Here is a 9,985-nt window from a genome sequence, read left to right on the forward strand (position 1 = left end):
GTTTGCAGCCACCTTTGTTCAAATCAGGGTTGAAATGTCCAAACCTTCTATACCATGCATGCCAGCGTCTGACAGTGCAGCTGCTGACACCAGAAAGAAAGTCCATCATATCTGAGCCTAGATAGGTGTCTATGCAGAGCACAAGCGCTTTGAATAGGAGCCATTGAAGGAACAATGTAATGTCGGAAAGTGCTGTTAGCACGCACCCGCAACAGATGGCACAGTGCTCACAATTTTCATATTAAAAATGCAATTATATGGAATGGGAACTGAGGAGAGTGGAGAGGAAAGGATGGTGGTGATGTAAGCATTAAGAATGGTAAAGGAAAGGTTGATGGGCATGTACAGAAATACAACTTCATTTGAAAACTTCTATCAATTAGACAAAAGAGATATCCTGGGCCACATGTGAGAACTCCTCTCCACCAGACTTTCATCCTATTCTACCCATCCACTGTTGAGGAAAGGACATCAAACCCGAGCTGAGCCTGCAATGAAGACAGAACCCAATTAAAAAACGAAAAAATATCCTATCAATTAGAAAAAAAAGGGGGGTTGAGATAAATACCAGAAGAACTCACTGCCTGACTTTCACTGCACCACACCATGCTGTTGTTGAGGAAATCAGGGGGGGACCATATCAAGCTACCTCAAGCATTGTCATGAACCTGCAGCCTGTCAGGGACCAGTCCAGGGTCGAGAGCGTCCGGGTATATCGCCTGGCACTGAGGGCCCAGTGGGTATGAAGCAGGCGTGTACGGCAGCGGGTCCGGCACAGGCAGATGTCCCTGAAGTGGGAATGGTGTTAATTATCATTAGAAGGGAAACTAAACTACTTACCTGAAGTGGGAATGGTGAGAAGAAGACTGCTTCTCTGGTTCCCACCCCAGGTATGTTTATATACATGGCACTTGGGTCACATGAGGATTGCCATGTCGTCCTCATGCACAGCCCCAGCCATCCGGGTATCCCCATGGGCATCAGCAAACCTGGATGCGGAGGCCTGAGAGCTCATAGAGCTCATAGAGTGCTCAGAGCTCTCAGAGCTCTCAGAGCTCCCCAAAGTAGTCAAAGCTCATAGAGCTATATTTGCACACAGGGGACTATTATCTATATGAGCTCCCTGAGTGTTTAATTTATCCGATATCAAAATTAAAATTTTAAGAGCATTGACTCTGGCATCATGTGATGAGTCACAGCCAAGTCCCTACCATGCAGGAAACTGAACAAACTAAGCTTAACTTTCAGCCCCCAATGCGGCACTACACACCAAGGGTATATAGCCAAATTAATATATAGACCAAATTTAGGGATATACATATACAGTTAATCTGAAATTACTTAAGGAAAATGCGGGAAAATAAGTGGAGAAATGGGGGGGGAAATTGAGGAGGGAATTGGGGGGGGGGGAATGAGGGGGGAATGAGGGGGAATGAGGGGGAATGAGGGGGGAATGAGGGGGGAATGAGGGGGGAATGAGGAGGGGAATGAGGGGGGGAATGAGGGGGGGAATGAAGGGAAATTTGAAGGGGGGATGAGGGGGGGAATGAAGGGAAATTTGGAGGGGGAATGGGGGGGAAATGAGGGGAAGATTGAAGGGGGAATGGGGGGGAAATGAGGGGAAAATTGAAGGGGGAAATTTGGAGGGGAGAATGGGGGGAATGGGGGGAAAATGGGGGAAAATTGAGGAGGGAATTGAGGGGGAAATTGGGGGGGAATGGGGGGGGGAAATGAGGGGGAAATTGGGAAGGAATGGGGGGGAATGGGGGGGGGAATGAGGGGAAATTTGGAGGGGGAATGGGGGAGACGTGGGGGGGAATGAGGGAAAAATTGAGGGGGGAATGAGGGGGGGAATGAGGGGGGGGAATGAGGGGAAATTTGAAGGGGGGAATTGGGAGGGGGGAATGGGGGGGGAATGAGGGGAAAATCAAAGGGGGGATGGGGGGGAAATTGCGGAGGGAATTGGGGGGGAAATTAAGGGGGGGGGATGAAGGGGAAAATGGGAGGAAAATGAGGGGGAACTGGGGGGTTTCTAAAAAGTCAGGGAAAATTAAGGAAAATTCAGAAAATGGGGGACTTTCTAAAAATGGAGAATGTCCAAAAAATCAGGGGGAAAATCAGAAAATTTGGGATAAGTTAGGGAGAGATATTTCAGGAAATTAGGAATAATTGGAAAAGAAACTAAATCACTTTTTTGATAATTCAATGTGTATTGGAAAGTGCCAAAGTGGGACAATGTAGCAATGTATGTTTCAGTGTTAGAAAAGTCTCCCACCATGTTTTGGTGAGCCAAATAACCATGGCTTTTTGACCATGGGAAATTTGGTGTCAAAGGCTTGGATGATATCTGAAGAATACATCAGCTTTTTGTTTGCTTTATTGGGTGGTATTTTTAATTTACTTCATTTGGAACACTTTTTTAAAACTGATTTATACCCTACATAACATGCATGGTTACATTGCCACACTTTGGTGCTTTCCAATTCACATAGAATCATCAAAATTGGTTGAGTTTTGAGCAAGAAATGAGATGAAAGATAAAGTGCAAAATTTTGAATTTCAGAGTTTTCCTCATATTTTGTAAATAGCAATAAACAAATAAGGTGCTGATTTTAGTAAACACAAAAGGTATATGAGCTTTCAGAGCAATGACAATGGCCATTTTACACACACATATATCCATATTATCTTTGCACTACTGGTGCCAAAATAACTAAGCAGATTTCATGGAGATATGAAGACCATCCATTATTTAAAAACAAAAAGCTCTATGAGCTCATAGAGCTTTTCAAGTAATGATGCTGGCCATTTAATATGCATTTCCAAAAATGTATATACATATTATCTTTGCACTTCTGCATCCTTAGGAGAACAAAATCATTCAAACATTCAATTTTCTCCACCCAATGTGTAGAGGGTGCACAGCAAAAAGACTCAATTTGCTCACAGAGCTCTGTGAGCTCTGAGAGCTCCCTACCAAGTTTGCTGATGGGGGATCCCAAAGAGATCCACTGCAGGCATGCGTGCTGGGTACACCTGGGGGTCATCCGGAGCATCCACGGCTGGGTGTGTCATGTGTGGACTGTGGATGGGTCAATGGTACATCGATCAAGGAAAGTCGTCTGTGTAAATAGAAATATAAAGAATAAAGAATGATACAGAGGAAGAATGGAAAGAGGGGGAAGTAGGAGGAAGAGGGAATAGGAAGGGGGAGAAGGGGATAGTGGGTGGAGTGGAACCAGGTGGAGCCGGGTGGAGCCAGGTGTGCCCTGACACAGCCCAATTAAAAAACAAAAAAATCCTATTGATTAGAAAAAAAAATGGTCCGAGACATATGGAAGAACTACTCACTGTGCGACTTTTATCCCATTCCACTCAGCAGTTGTTAAGAAAAGTGGGGGGGACTGTGTGAGTCACCAGGATGGCACACAACCTTATTAAGAAACGAAAAAAGGCCTATCAGTTAGAAAAAAAAATGGGTTTGATATATTTACAAGAACTACCTACTGCCTAATTTTCATCCCTTTCCATCCAGCCGTTGTTGAGAAAAATGGGGGGGACTGTGACAAACATGAATTTATAAAAAACGAGAATTAGGATTATTGGTGGTAAGGTAATCCATAGGAGTAAAATACATGCCTTTTAAAAGAAACCACAAGTCCCTAGCTCATCTGGTTGCAGAGATATGAGCTATTATTTGCCGGGCTTGCTGTCAGGGCACACCTGCCCAACCCGGCTCCACCTGCCCTCACCTGGTATCCCACCTATCTCCATTTCCCCACCCTCCATCATCGTCCTCCATTTCTCATCCTTCTTTCCTTTTATTCTCTATTCTATTTCTATCTACACGGATGACCTTTCCCCATTCTATGTATCATTGACCCACCTGTGACATGCGCATGACACACCAGCCCCGGATGACCTGGATGGCTTCACGGTGCAACCCAGCATGTGCACGTGCAGCACACACCCTTGGGATCCCCCATGGGGACACCCAGGTGACTGCAGCTGTATGTGGGGTGACGTGGCAACCTCATGTGACCCAAGCCACATGTACATAAATGTACCTGGAGTGGGAACTGAAGAAGTAACCTTCTTCTCACTATTCCCACTTCAGTCTGAGTGGCCAGGGACCATCATCCACATCGGGCCTGTCAGTACACACGCCCGCTCCACACCCTGCAAGGGCCTCACTGCTGGGTGTCATATCCGGGCCCCGACCCTGGACACATCCCTGACAGTTGCTTTTGTGCCAACAAGCAAGTGTGGAACCGAAATTCATCATGTGGACTATTGAATGGAAAACAGCAGTAGCTGACAGGCTTAGCAAGCTTACTATTGACATTGCTAGACTAATGGAAAAACCCAAGTATGGGCAGTACAATACTGGACGTTGCTTCATGTGCCTCTCAGAAGGCCATGGTTTCAAAGGTAGCCCTGAGACTAAAGCATTTGTGGCTGCTGGCGTAATTAGATATGATGCCTCCAACAGATTAGTTATGTCTGATGGTAGTCCACTTCCCCACTCAATGGATGGAAGTCCATTAGTGCATTTAATCTGCGAAAGAGCTAATATGCATAGTGCAGCCACTCTTGAGTGGATGTGCAATTATGTCAGGGCACACACCCTGACTAGCCCGGACCCAGACCCGCATCCGGACCCGCTTCCACCCGCCGCACTTCCCGCATGCGCGCATGCTACCCCTTCATGTGACTTCCGGGTATCCCTGGAAGTTTTCCTGATATGGTGGCCACTGTGGGAAGATGAGAAGTTAGCTTCCTTCTCATCTTCTTACCCACAGTAGGCATGTGTACATACTTGCCCCTTCTTTTATATCATCTTCTTACCCACAGTAGGTTGTGCCCTGGATAGGGCTGGTTACACCACAGGGCTGTGGACCATAGGGGAGGGTCATGGGGACCTGGGAGTCGTCCCCTGACAGATTATGAGCTTGCCAATAAAGAATTTGCTACCCTTGGTGAAGGGGAATTTGAAGTCTACCCAGCATATGCATGCCCAGTGGAGCATGGTGACAGTGATAAGCCCAAAGCATCCAAGTCCAAGCTGTATGATCGGCCACCTTTGCCAATGAGGCATACCATGCTGCCAGAGGAGCTGAATACTGCACCAGCCCCCAATCAAACTTATGTCAAGATACCCCCACCACCCAAGATTCTGAAATGGCCACTGACACCACAGGAAGATGAGCCAATGACAGATGGAGAGTTCACCCCTAGAGAAAAAGGGAAACAAAGAGCCATTCCCTCCACATCCTGTCCCCCTGCACCACACAGTGTGCCAAAGTCTAATACCACATGTAATAAAGTTACCTTTGAGGAACCTAAGACACCAGATTCCACAAAGACCCCAGCATATAAGCAGAGGGCCCTGCCAGCCTACAAGTTCACCTCTGAGTTACAGGAGAGGTTGAACTCTGAGGAAGTTTTGAGAAATTATTGTCTCAAGAAATTTCCCTGCTGTTGGGATCAATCTTAGGATCGTCTTTTGAGCTTAATAAGCATCTCCAAATGTTCAAAGGATTCTGATTGCCAAGAAAGCAGAGACAGCCACTCTGGACCTTGAGCCATTGATGCCCTTGCCAGTCGAGGAAGAAGAGCCATACTTTAGACCTGTCTTTGACATCTCAAGTCTTGAGTCCAAATACTCAGACAATAGCGATAGTAGAGCGTCTGTTAATACAGATGAACAGGCAGAGGATTTCTACTGCCAACTGCTAGAGGCAGAGCACCTGTGAGAATGCAGCCTCACCAGCCATGAAATTTATTCTTCAGCCAAGTGGCCCTCATATCTAGCTATGGTAATGGCTAATATTCAGGGCCACATCTCTAATCAACCCTGTACCATGTTGATAGACACAGGAAGCAAGCTCAATATTATGACTAGTGAGCAAGCCTATGCACGCATCAGCAAAAAATTGTTATGCTCCTGAGTGCTCCAGAGTATGGGGAGCACTGGGAGAATCAGGGGGAGATTGGCCGGTCCAGGAACAGTTCATTTCCTCCGGAGTTGGTCAGGTACTCCAGGGCACTCCCAGGAGGGCATGGAGCATTGCTTTGTGCACAAACATATCCAGTAAATACAATTTAATGCTTCAAAATGTATAGGGGTGAGAAGCTTCTGGGAGCTCCTGGAGCATTTGAAAATGAAAAGGAAAAAAAAAGAGGGAAGACTCCCCATGAATACCTCCTACCACAAGACTAACACAACAAGACACTACTTAACATTTAGATCAAACACTATACTATACATCAAGGACACTGAGACTCACCAATACACAGTCAAATTTTATGGCCTGATATATGATTAATCTGGCAACTTAATCACTTTCGGACTTGCAGAATATGGAGGAGGGGGAAATGGGGGAGAATGAGGGGGGAAATGAGGGGGAAATGAGGGGGAGAATGAGGGGGAGAATGAGGGGGAATATAGAGGGAAATGAGGAAAATTTGAAAAATAGGGACTTCTAAAAAGTTGAAAAAATAATTAGGGGGAAAATCAAAAAAATTCAGGAACTGTAGTGCCTTTGAAGTGCTTTCAGGATATATAATTATTTGCGAAATTGAGGAAGAAATGATGGAGAAAAATGGAAAATACTTTCGGAGACCCGAGAAATAATGAGAACTGAATTGATGGGAAAGTCTGAAAATTGAATGGGAAAGTGAGGGGAAGCCTTGTAGCATTGTTATTTTCTGCGGTTCTAATTTTTCCTGATTCTTCTTGGTCTCACTCCCAGCTGCTCCTGGATACTCCTGGATACTCCTGGAAGCTCCTGGGAGGGTCCAGGAGCAGCTAATGGAAAATACTTTCGGGGACCCAAGAAATAATGAGAACTGAATTGAAGGGAAAGTCTGAAAATTGAATAGGAAAGTGAGGGGAAGCCTTGTAGCATTGTTATTTTCTGCTGTTGTGATTTTTCCCGATTCTTCTTGGTCTCATTCCCAGCTGCTCCTCAATACTCCTGGAAGCTCCTGAAAGCTCCTGGGAGGGTCCAGGAGCAGCTGGGAGTGAGACCAAGAACAATCAGGAAAAATCACAACAGCAGAAAATAACAATGCTACAAGGCTTCCCCTCACTTTCCTATTCAATTTTCAGACTTTCCCATCAATTCAGTTCTCATTACTTCTCGGGTCTCCAAAAGTATTTTCCATTTTTCTCCATCATTTCTTCCTCAATTTCGCAAATAATTATATGTCCTGAAAGCACTTTAAAGGCACTATAGTTCCTGAATTTTTTTTTGATTTTTTTCCCTAAATTTTTTTTTTCAACTTTTTAGAGACCAAAATTTTCCTCCCACTGCTCCTGGCACATTGTATACTCCTCACCACTCCCAGCCGCTCCTGAACCCCCTCCCAGGAGAACACTATTGGCTCCAGGAGTGCCCAATCTGCTGTTTTGTCTCCCACATGCTCCAGCCACTCCTGATGCTCCGGAGCATAACAGACTTTTGCTGATGACTTCAGCTGCCTGTTGATCCAATGGGAGCGATGTGGTCCCTTAGAGGCATCTCTGGACACCAGGTTTCCCTAGAGGGGCTCTGTAGAAATGTTCCCATAACTCTAGGTGGCATAGAAGTGCCCCACAATTTCTTTATTTCTAAAGAAGGCCTAAATGGCAAAGACATGATCCTAGGCCAACCATGGATGTATGGACATAGTTTGCGGATAGAGTACATGCCAGATGTTGGAATGACAATACAGATTTGGATGGAGGGAGACCATGACAGTGGGACCTCCATATGGATCAAACTCCCAATTATGAATGCACAGAGGAATGTTTTTCCAGTTTCCACGCACCAACAGGCAGAAGCTGCTCCCATCACCCTGGACGTTAATACAGTGGAACTTTTACAGGTGAGAAGGAAATCCCTGAGTCCCTCAGTCACATTACCACAGCACTCATGGCACCAGAGCCAAAGTTCAAAAAGCTAAGGCCTGACAGCCTAGAGTATGCCCTCGTCTCATGGGAGATGAAGGACCTGGTGATACTAAAAGCCATAAGGGATTCATGGTTCATCTCTAAATCCCTGAATGTCAGGGGACAACTCCCGGGTCCCCATGACCCTCCCCTATGGTCCACAGCTGTTAGATACTGATCCGGGGTCGGGCACCGAAGGTCGCCGATGCGGACCGCTAAGGGCCGCGATGGCCGCGATGCCTCAGACAAGGCCCGAGGGTAGGGCATTTGGCCTCAGCAACTCTAAAGGGAGTGCTGTGCCCCCTAGTTGTCTCTTGGCCCTCATTTCGAACTTACTGGGGCTGCCTTGTTGGGGTCAGGGCTTGGGGTCGTGGTCAAGTTGATATTAGAGCTAAGGTACTATAATGTAGTATACAGGATATATATATGAAGGTGGAATGAATAGAAGCGGACCCGGGCCGAAGGCCGAAGGGTCCGGAAGCAAATAGGAACAAAGAGCGGGGTTGGCCGCACCGCGGCCGGCAATGACCGAGGGTCAAAACAAACAATAACAGATAAATAAACGAAGGGGTGTAGGGCCGCGATAGCGGCGATGGTATCATAGCGGAGTAGGCGATGTCGCGGAGTCACGCTAGGTCGGTACCAGAGGCGGACCCAGGGCAGGGAGGTCGGTGTGGCTGTGAGGGAGTCGGCCAAGTGTAGGGGAGCCTAGGGGCAAGTGGGGGAGTGAGCAGGGAGCCCTCAGGGAGGATAGGGCTGAGGTCGGGGCTCGCGCTCACGCTCGCATAGCGGTAACGGGCTCGGGCGGCATCGGGACGGGCGGCTAACGGGCCGGAATGCACGGCCGTGACAACAGCCTCACATGCAACCAGCCCTATCCAGGGCACAACCTACTGTGGGTAAGGAGATGGAATAAACAAGGAGCAAGTATGTACACTTGCCCACTGTGGGTAAGGAGATGAGAAGGAAGCTAACTTCTCATCTTCCCACAGTGGCCACAATATCAGGAAAACTTCCAGGAATATCTGGAAGTCACATGAAGGAAGAGGCCCGGGGCCCGGGGCAAGCAGCGCATGGAGCATGCGGTGCAGAGCGCACATGGGAAGCGTAGCAACCGGGTCCAGGCTAGGTCAGGGTGTGTGCCCTGACACTGAATGAGGCTAGTCTAAGTGACTGAATTGAAGCAATTGGCCTCTCCAAGGGACTCCAGGCCACCACAGCAAGAGACTTGTCTAAGCAATTCATGAGAGAAGTATTGGGTGCCTGTTACAAGCCTGTTAGCAAGAAAATTCTCCCAGTTTCAGCTTATGACCCAGAGGCAATTGTGCCCACATACACACTGCTTGAGATAAGCATACTCTCGCCATTGCCTACGCACCTGCCAGAATTTTTAATGAATAAATTCACCTCCAGACTGACGAGAGAGGGGGTGGTGGTGTCATATCCCAGATCTTCTGCCTCCCCCCGCTCTATCCATACATGACTCCTATGACCTCCACCAGCCCTCCCAATCTCTCTCTGCTGCCTCCGGTTGATGCCAACGACCCTAGGATTACCTCCTCTTTCGATTCTCTCCCACTCTGCCACCTACGTCCACAACACCTCTGGACCTCTACCATCATACCTCCACCTCCTCAGACCCCTTGTTCGAAGGAGATGGGCTTGCTTGTTGTTGATGAATCCCAACTTGTCATCCCATCCCTCTTCCTCACCTCCGGTACCTCCTTACCTCCGGTACCTCCTCATTCCTATCTTACCTCCGGTCTCAATAATCTTATTGTTTTATCATTTGATATTTCCTACAACCCCAATCTTCCGGACTACAACTTCTGGGCTCCGGACCTTTCCAGACGCCTCTTCTTTGTAGTTCCGTGCTTGTTCATAGACGCTTCCAGACCTTGCCATTCAGTTGGCTTTTATTTCTCTCACTCCACAAACTTCAGACATAATTCAGGCTTTTCGCCTATTCCTATTTGTCTTGTGGACTTCTTCTATTTACTTCCCCTTCCCCTTGGTAACCTTTGTTTACCTTCGGATCCAACTGTTTTC

The 9,985-nt window shown here is 47.2% G+C and overlaps 1 protein-coding gene across 1 annotated transcript; it reads left to right on the forward strand.

Annotated features, from left to right (window-relative positions):
- Nucleotides 1-4,283: 4,283 nt before the first annotated feature.
- Nucleotides 4,284-5,756, forward strand: EI90DRAFT_3128297 (uncharacterized protein; the record flags this gene model as incomplete). The annotated part of the gene is made up of 3 exons (XM_039064078.1): nucleotides 4,284-4,801; nucleotides 4,891-5,459; nucleotides 5,521-5,756. The coding sequence occupies 3 exons, from the start codon at nucleotides 4,284-4,286 to the stop codon at nucleotides 5,754-5,756; spliced, it is 1,323 nt and encodes a 440-aa protein (XP_038912449.1).
- Nucleotides 5,757-9,985: the final 4,229 nt, after the last annotated feature.

Source organism: Cantharellus anzutake (assembly GCF_015039405.1).
Source record: "Cantharellus anzutake strain C23 chromosome Unknown EI90scaffold_49, whole genome shotgun sequence".
NCBI lineage: Eukaryota > Fungi > Basidiomycota > Agaricomycetes > Cantharellales > Hydnaceae > Cantharellus > Cantharellus anzutake.